Source organism: Pecten maximus, chromosome 1 (assembly GCF_902652985.1).
Source record: "Pecten maximus chromosome 1, xPecMax1.1, whole genome shotgun sequence".
Lineage (NCBI taxonomy): Eukaryota > Metazoa > Mollusca > Bivalvia > Pectinida > Pectinidae > Pecten > Pecten maximus.
The window spans coordinates 49285034-49312648 of NC_047015.1; the positions used below are offsets into that span (position 1 = coordinate 49285034).

At 35.6% G+C, this 27615-nt stretch overlaps 1 protein-coding gene across 1 annotated transcript in view; it reads left to right on the forward strand.

The window, feature by feature from the left end:
- LOC117336778 (cytosolic Fe-S cluster assembly factor nubp1-B-like) overlaps positions 1 to 26540 on the forward strand; it is a 45452-nt gene extending 18912 nt beyond the window's left edge. The window contains exons 4-11 of the mRNA XM_033897419.1: positions 6744 to 6812; positions 7026 to 7058; positions 16796 to 16886; positions 17426 to 17580; positions 19627 to 19737; positions 20679 to 20781; positions 21542 to 21625; positions 22441 to 26540. Coding sequence (XP_033753310.1) covers positions 6744 to 6812; positions 7026 to 7058; positions 16796 to 16886; positions 17426 to 17580; positions 19627 to 19737; positions 20679 to 20781; positions 21542 to 21625; positions 22441 to 22514 — 720 coding nt within the window. The 3' untranslated portion in view covers positions 22515 to 26540. The remainder of the gene's footprint in view (positions 1 to 6743; positions 6813 to 7025; positions 7059 to 16795; positions 16887 to 17425; positions 17581 to 19626; positions 19738 to 20678; positions 20782 to 21541; positions 21626 to 22440) is intronic.
- Positions 26541 to 27615: the final 1075 nt, after the last annotated feature.

Here is a 27615-nt window from a genome sequence, read left to right on the forward strand (position 1 = left end):
CGGTGTCGAGATCAGAGATCATTGTCAGTCGGCCAATGTTTGGTTAAAACACAGACGTGTGAAATCACTAGGCAGTATTTACCTCATCGTAACCACTAGAGGCTCAGCCTTACCGCTACATACCTGGTACAATACAACACTGTAGATATCCCAATGAGACACATAAATGTTCTGTAGATGGTCGGATATACCAGTATTTGATTTTAAAACAGCAGCAAAGATTATAATGTGGGTGTACATGTCAGGAGTTTGATTATGGAAAAGCTCAGTTATATATGCATGGTGTTTGGATAATATGCAGCTTTCTACTTTACCTTGAAAATGAAATGGTTTCAAAACGATTGTAGGAATGAAACACAAGTCACTCACATCTATCCCTGCAAGTTGAGACACAAATTTAAATATCAACATGTACACATTAAGGCTTTTTAAGAAAACTGTAGCAAGAAAACATTTTATACCGTATTTTGTTACAAATATCTTTTTTTAAAGTCATTTTGATAGGTATTAAAACATTCTATACAAGACTATTGAGCATCAATGTGAAATCCAAAGTGTCTGGATTATGGAGGTCCTTAAGCTTACTGTCCAGTATAAACCAAAGTGTCTGGATTATGGAGGTCCTTACTGTCCAGTATTAACCAAAGTGTCTGGATTATGGAGGTCCTTACTGTCCAGTATTAACCAAAGTATCTGGATTATGGAGGTCCTTACTGTCCAGTATTAACCAAAGTATCTGGATTATGGAGGTCCTTACTGTCCAGTATTAACCAAAGTATCTGGATTATGGAGGTCCTTACTGTCCAGTATTGACCAAAGTGTCTGGATTATGGAGGTCCTTACTGTCCAGTATTAACCAAAGTATCTGGATTATGGAGGTCCTTACTGTCCAGTATTGACCAAAGTGTCTGGATTATGGAGGTCCTTACTGTCCAGTATTAACCAAAGTGTCTGGATTATGGAGGTCCTTACTGTCCAGTATTGACCAAAGTGTCTGGATTATGGAGGTCCTTACTGTCCAGTATTGACCAAAGTGTCTGGATTATGGAGGTCCTTACTGTCCAGTATTAACCAAAGTGTCTGGATTATGGAGGTAACCGTCCAGTATTAACCAAAGTATCTGGATTATGGAGGTCCTTACTGTCCAGTATTAACCAAAGTATCTGGATTATGGAGGTCCTTACTGTCCAGTATTAACCAAAGTGTCTGGATTATGGAGGTCCTTACTGTCCAGTATTAACCAAAGTGTCTGGATTATGGAGGTCCTTACTGTCCAGTATTAACCAAAGTGTCTAGATTATGGAGGTAACCGTCCAGTATTGACCAAAGTGTCTGGATTATGGAGGTCCTTACTGTCAAGTATTAACCAAAGTATCCGGATTATGGAGGTCCTTACTGTCCAGTATTGACCAAAGTGTCTGGATTATGGAGGTCCTTACCGTCCAGTATTAACCAAAGTGTCTGGATTATGGAGGTCCTTACTGTCCAGTATTAACCAAAGTATCTGGATTATAGAGGTCCTTACTGTCCAGTATTAACCAAAGTATCTGGATTATTGAGGTCCTTACCGCCCAGTATTAACCAAAGTGTCTGGATTATGGAGGTCCTTACTGTCCAGTATTAACCAAAGTATCTGGATTATAGAGGTCCTTACTGTCCAGTATTAACACAATTGTCAGAAGAATTGTTGAGAATCTTAGTTTTACATACCAGTAGTTTCTAAAACAAAACATTTCTGTAGTAACTCGGAAATTAGGAAAATTGTATTTCTAGAGTAACTCCTGTATTGAGAGATTTGTATTTCTAGAGTAAATCTTGTATTAGGAGATTTGTATTTCTAGAGTAACTTGGGTATCAGGAGATTTGTACTTCTAGAGTAACTTGGGTATCAGGAGATTTGTACTTCTAGAGTAACTCGGGTATTAGGAGATTTGTATTTCTAGAGAAACCTGGGTATTAGGAAATTTGTATTTCTAGAGTAACCTGGGTATTTGTATTTCTAGAGTAACTCGGGTATTAGGAGATTTGTATTTATAGAGTAACTCTGGTATTAGGAGATTTGTATTTCTAGAGTAACCTGGGTATTAGGAGATTTGTATTTCTAGAGTAACCTGGGTATTAGGAGATTTATATTTCTAGAGTAACCTGGGTATTAGGAGATTTGTATTTCTAGAGTAACTCTGGTATTAGAAGATTTGTATTTCTAGAGTAACTCTGGTATTAGGAGATTTGTATTTATAGAGTAACCTGGGTATTAGGAGATGTGTATTTCTAGAGTAGCCTGGGTATTAGGAGATTTGTAATTCTAGAGTAACTCGGGTATTAGGAGATTTGTATTTCTAGAGTAACCAGTTTAAGGAGATTTGTATTTCTAGAGTAACCTGGGTATTAGGAGATTTGTATTTCTAGAGTAACTCTGGTATTAGGAGATGTGTATTTCTAGAGTAACTCGGGTATTAGGAGATTTGTAATTCTAGAGTAACTCGGGTATTAGGAGATTTGTATTTCTAGAGTAACTCGGGTATTAGGAGATTTGTATTTCTAGAGTAACTTAAGTGTATTTCTGCAAATTAACAAAAGTTTCTTGGACAGTGAGCTTAACTGAGTAATCTATAAATAATTACTGGATTGATAAGTTTCTATTGTATATTTTAAGGATATACTGGAATATGTTTTTACAGGATAGTAATTTCCGTTAACAGAACAGTTGAATTGGAGATGAGAGCATTTCTTGATAGTTTCCCGAGTTGCCTTATTGAATTCAAAATCTGTGTCTGTGTAAAGGTCTTGTGTAATGAAATACCGGGCTTTTTCTCTCCGCTAACAATGATTTCTAAAGATAAGGTTTGACGGAAATCAAATTGATATGTCGATTTGTAAGTTAGACATGGTACCAAGATCACACAATAACTATTGATTATGGGGGCAGCATTCAGGCTAGAAAAATGTAAGTTTGAAATGAGGAGAGATTAGGGTGAGATTACAACAGGTTCTACAAGTGGACTGGGACTGGCTGATTTCCATTCTTTACTAAATACTACATTGTGTTATTGAGAATCACTGTGTAGGCTCCTCACTGAGGTAAAATTAATGTTCGACCTGTCAGTTCGGGATTAGCTTCTTAGCTAAAGGAAACATTTCTGTACATTGCGTAAAGAACAAGCACATGATATGGTGTTATTTTTTAGCCTACTATCCGATTTAGCCAACCATTGTCAGATGTAGGGTTTTCCTGAAATTTCTTTGAATCCATGGTCCTTCTTTTAGCCTAAATAATTGAAACTTTTAAAGACCCATGCTCCATATAGGACCTGGTTGTGCTTGTCTCATGTCAAACTTCATTTGATGTTCAAGATGGCCATCTACTGCAATTTTGAATTTTGATCTAAGATCTGAGCTTAATGCAATTACTCAGGAAGACTGCAGTTATGTTGAAATCTTCTTTAAACTTCTTCAGTATGACTCATTTGAATTTTCAAAATGGCCACTATTCACCATATTAGATTCTGACATTTCGAGATTGTTATACTGTTTATATCTCAGGAACTACTGACTGGATCATTATGATGTATCTTAGAAGGGATACTCAGTTTATGAGTTTTTGTTTTTTATGTCACATATTTTACTTGTTCAGATTTTCAAGATGGTCGCTAGCCACTATGTTTTCACATTGAAGATTATTAGCCTTATTTTTTAAGAACTGCTCATTTGATCTTGTAACTAGAGACTTGAGGGCATAGGGTCTTATGGTATGCCACACCATGAGCCTGATTGGACATCCAAGATGGCTGCCAGTGGCCATTTTGAATCTTTACATATATTCTTGTTACACTTTTACTGTTTTAGTGAATGTATTGCATGATACACTCTTTTTAAGAGGACAATTTTGAGAACAGCAGAATGGATTTTAGAACATATTACTACATAGTTCAATCAATGGAATAATGAATGCCATCAATGTAAGAGATATTTAAGAAGAATGGTGAGAAAAGTTAAAAATTAAATAGAACCAATAAGAATCATCAGTGGTGTTGTCTCCCAGGATCTCCAGCATATAACTTTCACACACAACAATCACATCATGTGGGTGGTCAGATGACACATTGATAGCACAGTTGACTTACATCTAGAAGACCAGGGTTCGATCCTCTGATCAAACGTTAAATGGTTTTACTGTACTGGATTTCACCCGCCAGACCACGTGAGTTAAATATCTCCTGGTATTCTGCTTTCCTCCCACAAAAAGATTCCTCATGAGCTTCCATCTGGGCCAACAAGCATTGTTAATATCAGTTGATATAATTTCTTCAGTAGTTATTGTAAAATGATTAAACAGTTTATGTATAGTTTTAGCTACATCTTGGTGAATGTGTGGTTTTCAGAGGGTCTAGTTGTACACTTTAGAGGCCATGTAGGTAGAGGTGTAAGAATTGTACCTGCTGCCCCCATTGCATAATTGTATCTAGATCTCTTCTTTCTTATCTTTCTTCTTACTATTGTTTCCCTTGACAGTGCCTCACTTTTGGCCTTTATCTGAGCGTTTGCCACTGTGAGGAAGGCTTTAGGTTCTATCTCCTGGCCGAGACATACCAAATCTAGTCTTGAAAATTGGTTGTCGATACTCCTGCTTAACACTCAGCATTTAGGCAGTGGGATGACTGGTATATGCCTGTTGTCAATATAATGTGACCAGGTGGGGTGTCCTGCTGGGTGTCTTCGGCAGTATGCTGCAGTGAGGTTGCACTATAAATCGGCAAAAGTTCCGGCCTATCACAAGGAGACTTAACACAAACAAATTGCAGCCTCCCAAAACACACATACGCACTCACCACACGCATGCATATTATCACATACACGTGAGGCCGTCCTTAAATGACCTTAGCTGTTGTTAGGACATTAAACAAATAAAACCAAACCAAACCAAACCAAGTTAGTAAGTTAACACTAAAGCATACATTAGTAATTAAGTGAACACTTTTTAGCGTACATTAAGTTAGAGGAGACCTGGGTGTGTGCCTGTACCCGTCAGTGTGGACAGAATTTTGTGTACACATCTGTCTGAGTCCCTTTCCTTTAGACAGACGCAAAATGCTAAGCAGGTTTTTATTTCAATGAAAATCTTTATATGATTGTTAGAACTCTTTATCAAATGGAATTGTATATTCATAAATGTGAGAGTTGATAATTTAAATACCAGTGTTAGATCTACTTGAGTCAGATTAAGGTCAAAGTTCTCCTATATTCTTATAAAAGCTAACTTTTATACCTCAGTTTATTAAAATATTAAAATCTAAGTGAACACTTTTTAGATGCTTTTTGTTTTTTTTATATATTTTAGTATCATTTATGATAATTTTTCTCTGAAAGGAAAAATATTGAATTTCATTTGAGAGAGTTTAAACACCTTTTGACTCATTTTACATGTAAACTCATGAGGCAACTCTATTTGAATATTGAACAGAAATGATTTTACACTTAAGAGTTGTATATATAGTTTCATTGAAAGTAAACATGTCTGTGTTGGAGTAGTGCTAATTATGAAGTATTGAACTGGATTATTTGATTTGAACTGAGGTTTATATTTATATATGTAAATAGTGTTTGCTTTTCGGGTCAGTTCTAAGGTAGACGGGGTGCCTGTTGTGATATTCGTGATTTGAAGGTCAAAGTTAGGTCTTTCATATATTCATTGCAGGTCACGTTATGACAATTAACATTTAATTCTATCCTGACAAAGTTAGCCATAGAAAGAAAATTCTAGAGAGGATTTAATATTAGTTTTGAATGGAAAATATACCCTTAACATACAGTACACATCCCATATCACACATCATTAGTCCCCTATTAGTAAAACAAAGGGTAATATAGGTTGCCTCCCCGTCCGTCTGCCAGCGTCTGTCCACTCAAGCAGTTTTCCCCACTTTTGTCAGCCATGCTTAAAGCGTTATGTTGGTGAAAGTTGGTATGTAACTTCAGTATGAGTAGCTTCAGATCAGTTTCCAGTTTCTGGGTTTTTGGGTCAAGGTCAAGGTCACTGTTACATGTTTTAGTGGGGACTGGTAGGGGACATGTGTTGCTTTGGCAGGTTTGGAAGGTTCCCTGATTTTGTCTTGTTCTTATTTTCATAAAATATTGGGTGAAAAAATATGCATACTGATTTCATAAGAATTTCTATTCACCCAAATAATGTTCATATTTTAAAAATATGTGTAATCCAGGACAATTATCATTACCATTCATGGTTCCAAAACACATAGGAAGGGGTCTGAATATAATAAAATGGTATGTTGGTCCATATTTATCATACTAAAAGTTCAATATTCATACAATCTTTTAGAGTTTGTTAGCACCAGATTCCATAAATATGGTTAACACTTGTTGAAGTAAGATATATCTGATATATAGTTTGTTTGACTTTCGTCATAAAGATTAATGGAGCTTTAAAATGTAATGATATGTCTAACTAAGACATCATATAGACAGACAGACTGACAGACAAATAGACAGACAAATAGACAGACAAATATACCAATAAACAGAAAAAAGAAAGATTGTAATGCCTCTTTCATAGGTCAGTGACTGATTTTTGAAACCACTACGACGTTGCTTTCACCAAAGATTTTTGCTGTAAAAAATGTATGCGTAGAAGACTTCTTTCAGCATTTTCAGACCCAGAAAATAACATACACAGGTCACATTCACTGGCACACCAATAACATTTATTCTGACTTTGTATTTTACAGGTCGGAGTACTAGATGTGGACATATGTGGACCATCAATTCCCAGGATCTTAGGTGTGGAGGGGGAACAGGTAAGTGGTTCACAACACAGGGGCTTGAGAAGATCCTGTGGTTCATATTTCACAAGCTATGGTTCACTTTACAGGGGCTTGGCAATATAATATATTTTACTTATTTTTACTTACAAAACCTATGAGGATATCAGAGATGACTTATGAATATATGTAGTTTTCCCTCAAATGGAATAAGCCATTTTAAGCATTATTTTGGTTTTGACATTTTAGGTCCATCAGAGTGGATCTGGCTGGTCCCCAGTGGTAAGTTATGATATTTTTTTCTTTTTAACAAATCCATGTGGTTGTTGTTGTGTCAGCCTTGACCTTGATGTCATCTGACTGTACTGAATATTGAATTCAGTTCTGTAGCAACAATGTTCAGCCTAAAGCCTATAATGAATGGCCTTATTACCAGACATTATTTGCTTCTTGCTGGATAAAAGATAGCATTTAACAAAATCATTATTTTATGGCAGGTGAAATTTGTTAAATTGAATAATTTTGTCAAAAGTTACATGCCACTGACAGATATACAAGGATAATAGGATATATATGTTTTCTACAATGAAGTGGACATAAGAAAAAACTTCTTTAAGGGATTTTGGTTTATGATTAAACATATTCAGATGATTAAGGACTGTATACTTCTGTATATATCAAAGTGAATGTACAAGATGATACAGATGACAGTGTCGTCGCCATGGCAGCATTTGAAGGTCACCAAACATACAGACTTGTTTGACATCATTTTACCTTGATCTTGTATTCTATTGTGTTATAGTGTGTATTGATTTGACGGACCTTAGATACTAATTAACCGAGTATTTACACTGGTCTATTGTAAAAGGCTTTCCTAGGGACACACGGTTCAATCTAATTAATACAGCGATTACTGGTATTCTGCTTCTGAAAAATAGATTTTTAGAGACGGAAGATTTGAGCAAGAGAATATAAATGTCAATACTGGATTCAGGAGATTTGGTCATAGATTTAAAGGATAGGTTTAGATTTAGGTTGATATCGATGGTTATCTAACAGAAAACACAGACCAAAAAAAATTTTTTTTAACAAGTTCGGATTCTGCAAATGCCTACAGATTAGTGAGTTCAGATCTGGTAGCCAGATTCTAAATGTACAAGTATACAGAACAAGGCCATCTTAGATACCAGTACAGGTTGATGATATAGATGTACAATTTTCAGTTTGCTGTCCATTGAATATGTAAAATATTTCAACAAGACTGTTTTCACACATTTTACAAGCCTCAAGTGTATGGCCGTACCTTAGGGTCAAGTTGGGTGATGACATAATTTAACATCACTGTATCATACTTGGATAAAATCTTTTATTCATGGACACATGGGTCAAATGTATTAAAATCATTAAAATCTTCTTCTAATAAACCACCATACTTAAAGTCAAATGCCATTAAGATTTCTAGTTTGTATAAAAGCAATTCTGTCAACAATGGCTTTTTGATGAGACATTAAAACATATTTCCCAAAGTTGATTTAAGTAAATAACGGATTAACAGTATGGTTAGTGATATTGACCGTTTGACCTTTTGTGTTACAATTTTAAAGGTCAAGGTTACAGAAGAAAGTTAAAAAATATCAGGATAAAAAAGTAAAATGTTTAAATATGATATTGTTTATTTATCTCTCAGTATTTCTAGATGTAGTTGATATCATTTCGAAAAAAAAAAAAACAAATATAAAAAATTGCAGTATCATGGGAATGGATTTCTCACAGACTTTACGACTCCATCACTGTACCACTACAGTTTATGGGCACAGTTTTGTCAGGGTTAAACAGTATTACATCTAAAAACCTATAACAGTCCAGGATCAGGCCTATATCAAACTCTACGTGTAGGCATGCTTCTGATAACCCTGCCTGGTGATTAGTTTCCCATGCAGAACTTGTGGACTGAATAATTAATGGGCGTAATATATTGTGTTGGAAAGGAATTTGTTGTGTTCATTAATAGTGACTATAGGTGTTGTCATGGAGCATAGAACATGCCAACAAGATCTGATCTGATTAGACTAGTAGGAAATGAAAAAAAAAAAAAAATGGCAGGGATGGGTCGTTTTAAATATTGATGTTAACAGTCAGTTGTACTAGTGGATTGATAGTTAAAATACTGACGATTAATAAAGTGATAACGGTATAGAAGCACTCAATTATTCTGTCTTTGTAACTGTCATTTGTAACAGATTATATATAATAGTATGTTTATAATACTTACAGTTTCCATGAAAACAATTTATTGTTGCGGTTTTGTGATAAAGTAGAATTATGATAAGTAGTTATCTAAATGTGTATTAGTAATTTTTGTAGTTTTGTTCGTGTGTTTAACTGAATGGCAGTCATAGGAGAAAATTCACTGTTAATACATATGTGCCGCAACAATAGGAATTGGTCTTTGCCGAAAGCTTTAATTTTCTTTAGATTATGAAATATATAATCACCATAGAACAGCTTTAAAGAGGCTTTAATTATAACTGTCCATAGATAGTTCTGGGTTATGAAAGATATGGTAGGATATTAGTGTTTTGAAGTAGGTCGATAGAATATATATATTTTATGTAAAGATATGATTTTTCAGCAAAAATACAAGTAAAATCTCCAATTTTGCACAAAGAAGACCCTGTTATTAATTAGCGCCATTGTTCAGAATTCGGAGGATATCGTTTGCCAAAACTGAATATCACATAGCTAGGGTAAATTGTTGCTAATGCATGTGAATATTTAGAATTATTTAAGTTGTAAATTTCTCTGAAGATCTGCCCCATCTGCCCCCCCTCCACCCCCCCCCCCCCCCCCCCCCCCCGTCTATTATGTACAGATATGATTTTTCAGCCAAAATACAAATAAAATCTCCCAATCTTGCCCAAAAAAGACCCTGGTATTTATCAGCATCATTGTTCAGAATTTGGAGGATGTCATTTGCCAAAACTGAATATCACATAGCTAGGGTAAATTGTTGCTAATGCAAGAGAAGATCTGCCCCATCCCCCCCCCCCCCTCTTCTGTACCCCTCCCCTCATTGAACAAAAGGGCAGCCAGTACACTCTACCTGGTCCGGAGTCAGTTTGTTTGATATTGTTATGGCTAATTACACCTGATTATATCGGTCTGCCTTAATGAGCCTTTGTACCTGTGTGTTTGTATGTAGGGGGGAAATGGAGTGGGGAGATTGGTAATGGACTTCTTCAACATGTGCATGTAATATTGATCGAAGGTGTGGAGACTGCACATGTTGTTCGATAGGGCACCTAGTAGACGGGGTCAATATTTACACGATTACGTCGACTGCTCATTTACTTTGATTGATTGCAATACCAGAAATATCTGCCGATTTCAGACGCACTGTTCTTGCAATTTGAACTAATGATATCTGTACGATAACGGGTTATGTAGGATTGGTTTCGTTCCCAGGGATTCTCAGTTGCTATTTGTCTAGATGTTTTATTATCCATCATTATATAAGGCCACAGGGAAGGGAGGTCAGGAATGTATAATCTCTGACTCAATGGTGCTGATTAGGTTATAACACTGAACAGGACAACAAAATAGGGTTGGCATTTTTTATAGAAATCCAACAGATATGGATGGGCTTATCAACAGACATGGGCTTATTTACTGGGTAAATACGGTAGTGACAGAGACAGATCAAACTTGGCAGTCAGTGACATCCTATGTTACCTGAATGATGATAATTGGTAAATGATACGGAAATCTTTTAATTAAAACCTCGTTACTAACAGTCCTATTGATACACTTGGAACTTACAATGCTTGATGCTTCACTGATCACTTTACTTTTCGTCTGAAACTAGTGTTCAGTGTTCAGTTTACGATATTCAGTTTCTTATATAAATGATATTTTTCCTGTTACATCTTTTAAAAATCTATATATATATATATATAAGTCTAAATTATTTGGTGAAGATAATGAATTGCCTAGCAATATCATAATTATCTTGTTATAAGCCCCTGTCTGGTAATATGCCCACCTATGTATACTGCTGATTAGTAATTATGTCCCCAAACAAAGTAGGGGGACATATTGTTTTTGCTCTGTTCCTTCTCATTTCTTCCACCATAGAGGTTTCCGTCACTTTTCTCAGAAACTACTGGGAGGATCTTCATGAAACTTCACAGACATACTCATAAGGGACAGGGGATGTTGTTGTATTTTTGCGATCCAAAATCCAAGATAGCCCCCAGAGCCGTTTTACGTTTCTGGATTTCAGTCTCCCAATTTTGGTAAAAATTGGTACATAGGGTTTATTAGGGATGTTGAATAATGTAGTAACACGTTTTAATGGAAAATTTGGGATACAGAACACAATGATATGACTGGGGGGGGTTTTAGGGGGGCATCTGTAATGGTCCCCATTACAATCAGTACTTGTTCTATATAATATAAGGCCGCGATGACACTTCATCACTACCCCTCCACATCTGGGTTCAAAACCTACGTGGGGCAGTTGCCAGGTACTGACGTAGGCCGGTGGTTTTTCTCCGGAAACTTCGGTTTTCCTCCACCTCCAAAACGTGGCACGTCCTTAAATGACCCTTGCTGTTAATAGGACGTTAAAAAAAATAAACCAAATATAATATGCTAGCTAATTTTATTCATTTGTTCTTCATAATTAACCCAGGCCATATTTTGCTTCACATTTAGGCAGGATAATTACGGTAACCAGACTTACAGTATATAATATAACAGGGCGTACCAGGATAGTGTACCAGTGACAATTTGCCCTGGAGTATAAAACAAATGTTTCCATAGTCGGGATCCGCCATTGTAGTTTGAGATCTGAACACAATGTATTGACTTGACAGAATATCCATATATTACCATGTCAAAACGCAATAAAAACGTCGGCTCTGATTAATATATATTGATCTCATTTCCATTAAGTTTTACAATTTATAGTTTATGAACCTGTTTTCATCCACATTCTCCATTTAGTATAAAGTACTGATATTGTTATGTATATTTAATCAATACTTTTTCACATTAATATTGATTATACATATAGTGTTTCATTCTGAAATCTAGAAACTTAATTGACACTGTTATACAGTACATATTTACATGTATAGATAATATTATATAGGAACTTAATTCAGTTTTAATTTAACACAAGATTTTATAAAATAAGTCTTAAAAGTTTTTACTTTTGTGAGCCGTAATGAGAAAATTTTTTTAAACTTTGAGACAAGTTTCGTTAAAGCGTCATATGAAATATTGTACTTTTTATCAAGTAACTCAGAAACCTTATATTTTGACAGGTTTTAAGGCCAAAATTGGGAGGACATTGCTATTTTGTGATAAATGTCTGTATAATATAACCCCATTTATATTTCATGTTTTTTAAATAAGAATTCATTTATTGTAACAATTGTCTTGTCTGGTTTGTCAGTTTAAGGCTTTTTTTCCCCACTAGTTTACAATAGAACCTTTAATATGCCTTATTTTGGGAAGAAAATTAATAAATTGATGAGTAAACTAAAACATTTGAGAAATTGACTTTATCATGATCCAATTTCAATTGGGAATGGAGCCTACTATATTATCGTCCAAAAAAACTGAAATCAGAAAAAGCGCCCCGTAGCTGGACATGGTACGCACTGTGTTAATTTATCTGGTACATGGTTACATTGTATTCTGATATTGATTCAATCAGTTGTAAATTGAACATTTTTCCGTCATCAATCTTGCATTGTTGACAATTTCTCTGACTATATTTACTCTTGCTAAAACGTTGTATGGTTATTATCACTTGAATCCGCGAAGCTTGACATTCATAGATAAATGTTTTTACCGTGTTAGTTATCTGCACATGGTACATTTGATTTCATTGTGTTAATGTAGAAATACCTGTTAATTTTAGAATAATCTAAATTGGAGGTATCATAATTTTTAAATACATAAAAACTTAAAAATGTTATACAGATGTCAAGTTGACTAATCGTAAAACTGGATACAATTATTAGGAGCTAGTTTGATATGAAATAGAATCAATTTGTCCATTCTTTGTCATATACTTGAAATGAAAAATGGCATCCTCTCCATATCCACCTGATTATTCGGTGGACAGAACCACATTACCAATTAATGTTCTGTGACAAAATGGGGGAGATAACGGCAGGTAAAATTGATTTACGGACATTTAGGTCCAATCATAATTGCATGTATGTCTATCAATCAATCGGCCTACTCTCGTTTGGAAAGGACCCAACTAGGTGTATTAGCGTTTTAAAGAGACCCTTTAATTAATAATATCCAGAAATCTCATTCACATTGCATTATGGTCCCGTGACAATAGTGGAGGCATGTTATTAGGCGTTTATAATGCCATTGTCTGTGTGTCGGTCTGTATGTCCCTCCGTCCATTTGTCCGTCAGCATGTCTGTAGCGTTTAGCACCATTTCTGTGATATTGCCGCCGGTTCAACAAATCATCAAAGGTTATGACACCACTTTGTGAAATATAGGTCACTGTGACCTCTATTTTCTGCCTGACCTAATTTGGGTACACTTAGCATTTAGTTTTTACTGCCATCCTTAAGTAAAATCGATGTATGTATCTTGACTTTAGATACGTATACAAGTATGCAATATTTTGAGACAGAATTGTATAAATTGGGATAAAAACTTTTTTGGAATATAAACATTTTGAAAATGAGTGTCCATTGTTATTACAAGCTTCTAGCTTCATGACCTACTTCAAAGTAAATGCTTAATTTAATAGCAGTTATTGGGAATAATAGTATGAAGTAGTCTGTAAACTCAAACTATTTTAACTAGATCAGATTGTTACTTTTTCAGTCTCTAAACATTATACCTCATGGTGTTGTTATGAAGCTATTATCAACACAACTAGGTCATCACGTATGAATCGCTTCCAAACACAATTAAGGGGGTTGCAACAGTTGGTTAGAGGGCTGGCCATGTAATCTCAGGTGAAGATCTGAGGTGTGTGGTTTGTGTTTCTCGGGAAGCTGAGAAATGGACCGGTCTGTGCTGTAGTGGTCGTGTCCTTTGGCAAGACACCATACTCTTATTGCTCTGGATGGCATATGACGGGCCTCCTGTATGTTATTTAGTGAGGTTGTCACCAACTACTACAAGGTGACCCGCTTCAAATTGACACTGGCTGTTCACAGGGTGATAAACTTAGCGAACAAACAAACAAATATATACAAACAAACAAACAAACAATACAAACTGAGTTCAGGTTATATCTTTATAATTGTCATATTTATTTTGTCAATTGAATGTTAACTTTGTTTATTTAAAAATTTTAGTTATATCCAGTTATGTTATTAATTGATCATGCTTGTTTGCCCGCGAATGTAAGTGTGCAAGGGGTCGTAGTGTAGTACCCACAGAAAACCCAAATGGGTCTCGTGACTCCAATACCCTTTCAGTGTATCGGGAAATTGAACCCCAGCCCCATAGGTGAGATGCAGGTGTGCTACCACTGTACCACCCGACCACTCCAGTCAGTTAGACCTTTGGTTAGAAAAAAAAATTACTAATATTATTCAAAGGCTGTAATTTCCAAAATGTTAGATGTTGTTTGTGACTTATTTACAGTCTAATGAGTTTATTTATGATAATTATGAAGTGCGACAGGGACATTAATCATACCTGTTTAAAAACGCTGATTGCCATAAGGACTAATTCCTCATATAGTCAAGTTTATGACAGACGCCCACATTTCCATGGGATAATTGTTAAATACATTTACCTGATCAATTACTAGCATTTACCAATGGTTTTATGGAAGTATGTCGTTTAATTGATTACAGGTGTGTGATTGTTAATTAAAATTTAGCTCAGGTAATATGCTACACTGTGGTATAAAAGTTACAGGTAGAAAGCTGATAAAGAAATCAAAACTGATGATTTAAATCTAAAGGCCCTCTATCGACAATGTAACTATTTTGTTTGATCCGTAAATGGAAACTGTCACGAGGAAATAACATTAATACTGTACCCTAACCAGGTACAGCTGGAGTCGGAACAATTGTAGTAAATATAAATGCTAGCAGAGAAAAATCTCAGAGAGGAGAAAATTCCTCAAAGAATTAACATCCAGTAAGTGCAAATTGTCGTTCATCATCAAGAGTATTGTAGTGGTATATACAGAGTCCAACAAATTAACATCCTTCTTCATTTTTTTCAGAATCATAATTCTGAAATAGTAAGCTATAAGTTGTTCATTGAAGTATGATTGAGTGTTTCAAACAACTTGTTTTGCCTTACATTAACATGTGTCTCTGAGGCCTGGTGATATTAGAGTTAAGTGTAGTAAATTAATGGTAAGAAAATACAAAATGTAGATACTGTATTCAAATATGAAAGTTTAGTACCATATTTATCCTCAAATAAGCCCCCCCCTCCATTTTAGTATTGTATTTATCCTCAAATAAACCCTCTCCCATAGTGTTGTATTGTTTGTATTGTTTGTTTATTCACTTTAAGCCTTACGGCTCATAAGGATACATATACATAATAACATAATATATAATCAATCATATGAAATACTAAATAATTCTATCATCAAATAATAAACATGATCTTGTACATTGCATGGACAATATAGATGTTCGAAAACAATTTATAGGTACAAGATAAAGAAATTTATAAAGATGGGCGGCTCTAAAGTGACAAATGCAATTTTAAACATAAATACTAATTCATAATTGATGGTGAATAATTGAAGAATTGGCAGCAATTCTGAAAAAGGGGCTAAGTAAAATATATTAGCAAAACAATAGTAGGGTCTATATGTCAAGTGGTGCTGTCAGGGGATGGACTATACAGCAAATGCAGGAGACGGAAAATGTACTAATGTAATATAACATAAATAAGTAAATGAGATCAAATTAAACTAAGAATGAATTCTGGACCGTGATGACAAGCTTAATTGTAAATACTTTCCAAGATTACATAAATCTTTTCTGTTAGTACAGATAAAAGCTGGACAAGTTTGAATGAAGAAGGGCGATTCCAGTAATACTTTTTGATAAACTTTTTACGAATATCTACATAGAGTGGACAGACCAAAATAAAATGTAACTCGTCCTCAACTTGATTTTGATTATAATAACGACATAATCTATTTGCCCTTTGTATATTACGATACCGGCCTTCTTCTATACAAAGTTGATGCGAGGAGAGTCGAAATTTCGAAATTAATTTGAAATATGCATCTGGAATAGACTTTGTTAAGTAAAATTGTAACGTAAAGCTATCGATCGGGAATTTATACAAAAAACATTTAGACGACCTTTCAAAAAATTCATTCCTTGTTTGAATAAAATTATCAATCAAACGCTGCTTAAAACAATGTAAAAATACAGTTTCGTTATCAATAAATTGGGTTAACCAAACATCACCAAAAGTGTAAGTGCTTAGTATACATACCATATTTATCCTAAAATAAATTTCCTCCCCAATGTAAAAGTGTAGTACCATATTTATCCTGAGATAACTCCCCCCTCCCCTGGTGTAAAAGTGTAGTACCATATTTATCCTGAGATAACTCCCCCTCCCCTGGTGTAAAAGTGTAGTACCATATTTATCCTGAGATAACTCCCCCTCCCCTGGTGTAAAAGTGTAGTACCATATTTATCCTGAGATAACTCCCCCTCCCCTGGTGTAAAAGTGTAGTACCATATTTATCCTGAGATAACTCCCCCTCCCCTGGTGTAAAAGTGTAGTACCATATTTATCCTGAGATAACTCCCCCTCCCCTGGTGTAAAAGTGTAGTACCATATTTATCCTGAGATAACTCCCTCTCCCCTGGTGTAAAAGTTCAGTACCATATTTATCCTCATGTCCCCTCCCTTAGTATTTAAGTTAAATGTTGTATTTATCCACCTTAACATGTGCTAGTTTGAAGATAGATATGTAGAATTTCTAGGATGTGTAATAGTTTGGAGTTTAAATCATTTCTATTTTTACAGTACGTGGATGACAACCTGTCTGTGATGTCAATAGGCTTTTTGTTGGGCAGTCCTGATGATGCAGTAATATGGCGTGGACCAAAGAAAAATGGTAGGTACCGTTACATTACATACGTATACAATATCATATTAGACTAGCTATTTATTCATAGCCTACAGACAGATTTCGTAAAAAAAAATTCAACTTACCATAAGCTTGACCTGTATGTTTTGAGTCGTACAATATCATATTAAACTAGCTATTTATACATATATATAGCCTGCAGACAGATTTTGTTAAAAAAAAAAAAAAATTAAAATCAACTTACCATAAGCTTGACCTTTTTAGTTTGTGGTTCATATAACAATCTTTTTATGCTAACTGTGTTACAAGCAGTAGCTAACAAATATTGTGTGGTCACGAATAGCATGTGTAGTATTTTACTACTGGTTGTATATTTTTGACTTATTTTGCTAAGAAATATATAGCAAAATAAACATATGTATTTATTCAGACACAGATATTTGTTGGTTAACTTTCACCAAAATGTCTAACACAGAAATTAAAGTACGCTAGTGAAAAAGGATGTTGTCAATACTTGAGTGATTTACAGTTGTGAGGTCTAAGCATTTATTCCTTATCATTGACAGGCTTGATCAAACAGTTCCTGAGGGATGTGGACTGGGGCGAGATCGACTTCCTCGTTATAGATACCCCTCCTGGTACCTCAGATGAACACCTGTCTGTAGCCCAGTACCTTAAGGATGCACAGATAGATGGCGCTGTCATCATCACCACCCCTCAGGTACCCTTATGTTCATGGCAACATGCAAGAGGTATCCTTAGCAACAGGTCTCTTTAATCTATCAATCGGAGGAGTGCAAGTACCCTTGTATCCATGGCAACGTGAAATTTATGATCCCTCTTAATTTCTACACCAGTATCCATAGCAACAGTATCTTTGATATAACAATAATTTATCCATGGTAACAAGACACCAGTATCTAAAGCACCAAATTTCTTAATCAGTCTCCGGACCTCAAGTACCCTTGTAGCCATGGCAACATTGAATATACTGCCACTCTGTACTTGTACACTTCCAAAACAGTTCTCTTTATCATTCTCAAAAAAACTCAGGTACCCTTGTATCCATGGTAACATGAAATAAAATGGTCCTTCTGTACTTTGCACTAGTATCCATAGCAACATGCCTCCCTATCGTTCTCAGGAACCAGGTACTTTCTATCCGTTAGTGACATGAACTTGTAACCCCTTCTCACCAATGACAGCATCTTTTTAATGTCTGTTTCAACAGAACACACAAAAAAGCACCACTTGGGTGTGTCCTTGTATCCATGGCAACTTTTTCAGTTTCACATGCATACATATTACACTGACAGTTTAGTTGTTCGGGATATCGACTCCTCCCTGAACCAAACATTATCATTATGATAGGTGTACTGCATATTTGTTTTCGTTTATCTTCTCCAGATCACAATAAAACTGTCTATATTTACCTGTAGTATTTACCTGTTGTGCTCTTGGTGTCACTGACAGGTCTGATTTACCGGGTGTGTATGGGAATGTTAAAGTGTTTTTACTTTCTAGCTTTATCTATTGGAGAACACTCTCCACACACCAATCTGTCTGAGAGAGTCACCGACTTTTGTGGCATAAACTTTCATAAAATCACATTAATCTCGACGGGATTGGATTTTGAAGATCTTTTTTCGAGTTAGAGTGTTGATAGATAAGGACCATGGTATTGGTAGGAGGACTAGAGGATCATAAATTGCCTTAATATACATCTTATATTACAGGTCGAGGAAATCTGCCTTTTGACCTTACTTGTTCAGTAGAATATGAAATTGAAATGAAATAAACTTTGCTATTTTACCCATGAAAATATCATGTTAAGTGACATCGGTTAACCATGTCAAATTACCCTAATAAACACGATAACACCAGTGTTTCCCTGCCTATACATGTACATCTCGGTCAGAATTTACACTCCATTCCCGGTTAACTATATATATATATATTATATATTATATATATGTATTGTTTATTTTCCTGATGAAGTGGCCCAAATTCCTAAAATCTTTAAATCTGCTGTTTTTCGCAGTAGGACATGGAAACCAGCAACCTATGTTAACCAATTATTTTATCCTCTATTACATTGCCTTGCAGGTGGGGCCTAATAATTGTATCAGCTGCCCCCATTGCATGGTCATAAGAGGTGACTCAATTTGGGATCTTTTCCCTTCGTTCGAAATAACTTTCTTCTTCCTAATGTCTCCCTTGACACTGCCTCACTTTTTGACTTTAGTTGAGGGTTTGCCCCTCTGAGGAAGGCTTTTGGTTCTGTCCCCAGGCCGCGACATACCAGCGTCTATATGATGGTAGTGTATACTCCTGCTTAACACTTAGCATATTAGGAGTGGGACGACTGGTTCGGGGGTTGTCTTATATTGTGACCGGGTGGGGTGTCCTGATGGGTGCCTTCGGCAATATGCTTTATTGCACAATAAAGTTGACATGATCAGATTCATTCTATAACAAGTAGACAAACATGAACATACCACAGCCTCCCAGAACACACTACATACATGTATCTCTCACACTGGGGATTCCATCCTTAAATGGCAAAGCTGTTGATAGGATGTTAAAAAGTGCAAAACCAAACAATAAGTAATACAATTTTACGCTTCTGCTGCACAAGAAAATTCCAAAACGCATTTTTTCCTTGCAAAATGGAATATAGCTTATTATTTTGCTTCTAGTTTTAAAAATTCAAATTTAATAAAACACTGTACTGAAGAATGGGCTAACTGTGATTTATACTTGACAGGAAATGTCATTGCTTGATGTAAGGAAGGAGGTGAACTTCTGTCGGAAGGTCGAGATGCCCATCATTGGTGTGGTAGAGAATATGAGTGGCTTTGTGTGCCCCAAATGTAAGGTAAGTCGGTTTATTGTAGCCTCCAATCAAAAAAAATAATAATTATGTAATCCTATATTCTACACTTTGTGAATTTTTTTGTAAAATATACAAAAAAGGATAAAATATGCAAATGACCCAACACAAATCCAATTTGGTTTCCATTTTAATAATCCTTGGCTCTATAAGCTGAACTGAAGAATCGTGTTCCATCAGCGGAGTGACAGTGATTGTTTAACACTACATATACAGCGTATAAGCCACTGCGACCTGCACCTTTTACACTTTACTTATCAGAAAATCTGTTTTTTCTCATTGGTAATGTTATATTTTAAGCTGTAAGAAAAATACATCTGACCAGTAAGTTAATCTGTTCCTGTTTTATCAGTAAATCAATTGTCTAAATGCTCAAACAATTAAGAAAATACCAGTATTAAATTATATTTTGTTTGAATCTAAAGAAAAAAACTATAAAGAGAAAAACTTGTGATGCTTGATATTTCTAAAGTTAAATAATTTCTTTAGTTGCTGTAATGATTAAACATGAAGATATGATTGATGCTGTTCAAATAATATGTCATCCGTAAAACTTCTTACATAGGTGTACCCGTATTTACCATCTCTTCAAATCATCTAGTAATTACTACGTGACACTTCAGTGGTGTTCAACATTGTCCATGAAATGTTCAGAGTCTCACATTCTTGGTAAAGTGAAAATCAAATATGGCCTTCTTTGCGCTAAAATAATTACCTTTGATAAAGTAAATATGAGCAAATACATGTTCATTGAAACTTCAGAGAGTTGAATGACGACACCCTGTCTGTTTACCCAGGCTGTGCAAGGGAGACAACTCCATGTACAGTTTTTTCCCCAAAGAAGGTATATCCATAGATTTGAAAGATTTGCTTTACAATTGAAGGGAGATAACACTAAAATTATATTTAATGATTTGTTCTTGCAGAATGAATCTCAGATTTTCCCACCAACAACCGGAGGAGGAGAAAAAATGGCTGCCGATATGGACGTTAGATTTCTGGGCAAACTACCTTTGGACCCTAGGATAGGTAAGAGATACTGTCTGTGAGTTAGGGCCTGTTCATTTATGCGGACAAACCAGTTCATCTGTTTTTAAATGTAATATTTTACACATATATCTTGACGGACCTGTAAATGTTAATACAGGCCTTGGGAGTCTTTGTCAAGGCTCGTCTGAAAACAATATAAAATCACCAGGTCCGTCTTTATTTCATAAACGAACAACACCGGTGCGACTGGACCAAGTGTTTGGACCACAAAAACGAAAACAGCCCTAGAGTATAGAAAATTTGAATCAACAGATAATAACTGATGCATTTTAAATTTGATCATATAGAACTTGTATTCTGTTTCTACAATATGTAATAACTGAAACGTAGATAATTCATAATGGTGTTGAAGTTTTACTGAACAGAATATTATATACCACATATCTCAGGTGTTTGGGGATTGTATTGCATGATACCAAACTGACTGTCAGCATTTGGTATTAACTAACTAACTGTAACAAAGCACATGATTAATTTAATATAAACCACTGCCTCCGTTATGGATCAAACTGTGAATCTTTGCTTTACTAGTCTTATGCTCAACTGATAAAGCTAAAGAGAGGTTCTCTCTAGCCGAACGGTATATTGCGGCTAGTATTTACCAGGGTTACACAACCATCCTCGAAAATATATTTAGAGTGTAAAGAGGCTGACAACAAGATATGAAAAAGCATCGGACAGAACTACAAGGATAAACAGTCATATTTATATTTAATGTTTATCATGTTTGTTTTTCAAGGTAAATGCTGTGATGAGGGGAAGTCCTTCCTTACAGAGGTACCAGATTCTCCAGCCACCGAAGCCTATGTCCAGATTATCAACAGTAAGTTATATACAGGTTTTATCCCTGTCTTATATAGTTACGTCCTTACACAGTAAACAGACACCGTGACATGGAGATTGTTTGTTTGTTTGCTGAGTTTATCACTCCATGACCAGTCAGGGTCATTTTGAGGCAGGGTCTCATTGTAGTAGTTGGTGACTACCTCACTAACAACATACTGGAGACTCATCAGTTGCCATCCTGGGCAATTATATATATAATTAGAGTAAAGTGTCCTGCCCAAGGACAACCATGACAGCACAGACTGGCTGCCCAAAAAACACAAACTGACACGGTAGGGAGTGTCTGACCTTGCACCTGAGATCTTTTAACCAGAGGAGCTCTCACGTAGATTAAATGAGAGTACAGAACACCTTAAAAATATCATAATAATATCCGGATATATGAAATATAGAACAACACTGCTACCTGTTCCTTTTTGATACATTTTATCTTGTACCTGTTTCACAATATACTGGATATTATATTGTGATGTTCAAATATCTTTCTGCCATTGGTCAAGTTTTTCAAAATGATAAGATTTCAGTTACGATCCCACTCTCAGACAAAATACAATAAAAACAAAGTTTAGGTATTTTATGAAAAATGAGCATGTACACCACTTAAAATATATAGCATTTCTTTGTTGCACAAAGGTACAGATCCACTTAATAATTATTACACTGTGAATGAATTTGTTAACAAAATCAATTGTGCTTCTGAAGATATTTGTAGAATTTATGAAAATAAGTTGTAGATATCACATTATTATATGTATCTGTGATTTCTGATCCTAGAATCATTGTATATTTCAGAAATTGTCGACCATTGTAACAAATATGCAGCTAGTAAAGAGGCAGAGACTGGTGAACAGAAGGAAGCCAACTAATAAGGGAGATTGTAGTATTAGGAATGTCAGCACCTTTATAGGCCTAACACTTCAAATTTTATACACCATAGAAAAATATTCTTAATGTACTGCAAAAAGTATGGAACTTCCATGGTGTAGATCACCATTACTATGCCATGATATTGTTAATTCTGACAGTTGTTAGTTATATACTGGATACATGCAAATTTTATAAAAGTGTTTTCATCAGGGTTTAATGTGCTTGCAACATGTTTAGGTCAACTGAAATTATTTTGAAAATTGTAGAAAATGACTTGTATTAATCACTTTTTGGCCTGATGGAAGTGGGTAAAGGGTTTTACTGTGGAAACCAAGAGTACCTTGGGGAAAATCTATGGTGCCCATTACGATTTTCCTCTCATCATAATATGTTACATATGAAGGTTTATATTTTCTTAAAGAGCATATCTGTAGAAATTAATGATCTCATGTGAAGCGTTCACCATCAAAGGGTGTCAATGTAATTATGTTGTTACGATAGATGTACTGGTACACTGTAAATCTTGTGTTACGGTAAATATCCTACAGTACTGGTACACTGTAAATCTGGTGTTACAGTAAATATCCTACAGTACTGGTACACTGTAAATCTGGTGTTACAGTAAATATCCTACAGTACTGGTACACTGTAAATCTGGTGTTACGGTAAATATCCTACAGTACTGGTACACTGTAAATCTGGTGTTACGGTAAATATCCTACAGACACAGTACTGGTTCACTGTAAATCTGGTGTTACAGTAAACATCCTACAGTACTGGTACACTGTAAATCTGGTGTTACAGTAAATATCCTACAGTACTGGTACACTGTAAATCTGGTGTTACGGTAAATATCCTACAGTACTGGTACACTGTAAATCTGGTGTTACGGTAAATATCCTAAAGTACTGGTACACTGTAAATCTGGTGTTACGGTAAATATCGCACAGTACTGGTACACTGTAAATCTGGTGTTACGGTAAATATCCCACAGTACTGGTATACTGTAAATCTGGTGTTACGGTAAATATCCCACAGTACTGGTATACTGTAAATCTGGTGTTACCGTAAATATCCTACAGACACAGTACTGGTACACTGTAAATCTGGTGTTACGGTAAATATCTCACAGTACTGGTACACTGTAAATCTGGTGTTACGGTAAATATCCTACAGACACAGTACTGGTACACTGTAAATCTGGTGTTACGGTAAATATCCTACAGACACAGTACTGGAACACTGTAAATCTGGTGTTACGGTAGATATCCTACAGTACTGGTACACTGTAAATCTGGTGTTACGGTAAATATCCTACAGTACTGGTACACTGTAAATCTGGTGTTACCGTAAATATCCTACAGTACTGGTACACTGTAAATCTGGTGTTACGGTAGATATCCTACAGTACTGGTACACTGTAAATCTGGTGTTACGGTAAATATCCCACAGTACTGGTACACTGTAAATCTGGTGTTACGGTAAATATCCTACAGTACTGGTACACTGTAAATCTGGTGTTACCGTAAATATCCTACAGTACTGGTACACTGTAAATCTGGTGTTACGGTAGATATCATACAGTACTGGTACACTGTAAATCTGGTGTTACAGTAAATATCCTACAGACACAGTACTGGTACACTGTAAATCTGGTGTTACGGTAAATATCCTACAGTACTGGTATACTGTAAATCTGGTGTTACGGTAAATATCCTACAGTACTGGTACACTGTAAATCTGGTGTTACAGTAAATATCCTACAGACACAGTACTGGTACACTGTAAATCTGGTGTTACGGTAAATATCCTACAGTACTGGTACACTGTAAATCTGGTGTTACAGTAAATATCCTACAGTACTGGTACACTGTAATTCTGGTGTTACAGTAAATATCCTACAGTACTGGTACACTGTAAATCTGGTGTTACAGTAAATATCCTACAGACACAGTACTGGTATACTGTAATTCTGGTGTTACAGTAAATATCCTACAGACACAGTACTGGTATACTGTAATTCTGGTGTTACAGTAAATATCCTACAGTACTGGTATACTGTAAATCTGGTGTTACAGTAAATATCCTACAGTACTGGTACACTGTAAATCTGGTATTACGGTAGATATCCTACAGTACTGGTACACTGTAAATCTGGTGTTACGGTAGATATCCTACAGTACTGATACACTGTAAATCTGGTGTTACGGTAAATATCCTACAGTACTGGTACACTGTAAATCTGGTGTTACGGTAAATATCCCACAGTACTGGTACACTGTAAATCTGGTGTTACGGTAAATATCCCACAGTACTGGTACACTGTAAATCTGGTGTTACGGTAAATATCCTACAGTACTGGTATACTGTAAATCTGGTGTTACGGTGAATTTCCTACAGTACGGGTACACTGTAAATCTGGTGTTACGGTAAATATCCTACAGACACAGTACTGGTACACTGGTGTTACGGTTATTGTCCTTTTGACATGTGTACCTATAATAGTGCTTTTTGTGTCAAACAAGTGCCAAAGTGATCTCTGCATTCACAACTCCAAAAAGTATATGCAGAGAAATTTTATTTCAATATTTTTTTTTACAGATTGATGAACACATTTTGTACTGTATATATGTCTTGTTTTGCTACTATGTTGTTTTATATATTGTGATACATTCTGGTCATAAGGATGTAGTGGTATATTTGTGGTGACTATTCCAGTGAATTTGATTTTACCTATATTAGTCTAGATGGCTATTAAATGGTTGCAAATTTGCATTGTCGCTCACAATCGATTTCTATTTTACGTCTCTGTACCAATCTGAGTAGTACAGCCTTTTTGCAACATATGGTAGTCATCCTCAAATAAGCCCCTCCTCATGATAATCCCCCTTCTTCAGTTTTGCAGAATCATCTGTTTTAATATATCAAGCTGAAAGTGGTTGACAGTTATGCTCTCCTGAAACTTTAAGACTTCATTTTTATATGAGGGGAGAGGTCTTAATTGAGGATAGATAGGATAAATGTTTTTAATGTAAATGTTTAAGTTTTCAATATGGCTATGCTTATTCTAACAGATGGGATGAGTGACCTAAGGTCATCCACTGCTGTAAAGAATGGTGTCAAATGTGGGCACAGGGTTACAGCTGATTCAATTAGATCAGAAAGAAATATCTTAATAACCAGGATCTAATGTTGGACTTAATAATAATAAAGAACTTTGTTATCACTTAATTTGTGTAGAGGAAATTTCGGTACTTGTAAGCAGGGATAGCAAAACTACACTATTTGATATTTGAGCCACTTTTTATTTATGCTGTATACCGGGTATATATTACACTAACTTCTGGAATTATAATAAAATTGTTCTCAGTAGGGACAAACTTCAGCAATCATACAAGGTTATCTTTGGATTTCATACTCTAATGTTCACAGTCAAACATTACACATATTCAAGGGAGATTACTCATATTTTCTGAAATGTGTATGATGTACTAGTCATTTCAAACGAGATTTCTTGTAGATATCTCAGGGTTGCCTTTGTGTTTGACTTTAATTAGTTTCATTTTTTTTGTTTGTTGAAGTTTTCTAAATTATGTAAACATATCTTAAGTAGATTATGTAATATACAGTTTTTCACTGTGATTTGTGCCTTGAAACAAAATGGAAAATTAATATTTCTCCACATTTTCATTTCCTTACCACTAGAGTTACTTAGAAAGGCTATGAGTGGAGCTGACAGAATTGAAACACTAGACAACAATGGATTGGGCCTACAAAGGGCCAAAATTTGCTACGTTAAAATTATATTTTGAAAAAAGTATTGATATATAAAAATTATATATATATATTAAATGGTTAATTTTCTTTCCAGGAAGAAGGGAGTTAAATAAGATAAATCTGGTACTTTTTCAGTAGTTTTTTTACAACGAACAAGCATTGTCTTCAAATCAAAGTTTGACTGTGACACTGGGTAGATTGATGTAAATTTATTCACTTGCTTCTAATAAAGTATGTGATTTTAATAATGGATACCATTTGTTTTTATTTACACATGTTATGACATGTACTAGTCAAAGAAGGTGATCAGTAATCATATCAAGAATTGTTTTATCTAAGACTTTGATACATTGCTTCAATAAGTCATCAATCAGGCAGTCGAGTGTATTCTAGATAAGCAGGGTAAACAGCTATCACTTGTTGGGGGAACTTCTATTTCTAAAGACTATACCTCCAAAAGTGCTGGATCAATTTTCATAAAAGTTTGCATACAAATCACCACTGTATTAGCCATATATTTGGTACTCTTCAGGAGGGGCACATATATACCAGTATCACGATAATGTGAAGTTCTAGTTTTTATTAGCTCACCTGGTCCGAACGACCAAGGTGAGCTTATGCCATACCGTGGCGTCCTTCGTCCGTCCGTCCGTCCGTCCGTCAACAATTGCCTTATTTGACTTCTTCTTCATAACCGCTGATCGGAATTTAAACAAATTTGGTCAGAAGCATCCCTATGGGTAGGGGACTCAAAATTGTACAATTGATGGGGCTGACCCCCTGGGGGCCTCTGGGGCGGGGCCAAAAGGGGTCAATTTGGCGCTATTGATATAAACGACTTCTTCTCTGAAACCAAGCAATGGCTATCGTTCATATTTGCCTGGTAGCATCACTATGGGGTGGGGATTCAAAAGTGTTCAAAAGATTGGGCTGACCCCCCAGGGGCCTGAGGGGTGGGGCCGAATGTGGTCAATGCGGCTATATTGATATAAACGATTTCTTCTCTGAAACTGAGTAATGGCTATCGCTCATATTTGTCTGGTAGCATCCCTATGGGGTGAGGATTCAAAATTGTACAAATGGTGGGGCTGACCCCCCAGGGGCCTGAGGGGCGGGGCCAAAATTGGTCAATTTGTTTAAACAACTTCTCTGAAACTAAGCAATGGATATTACTCACATTTGTTTGGTAGCATGGTTATGGGGTGGGGATTCAAATTTGTAAAAATGTTGGGGTTGACCCGGGCGGCCAGGGGGCTGAGTGGTGGGGCCAAAAGGGGTCAATTTGGCTAAATTGATTGAAACAACTTATTCTCTGAAACTTAG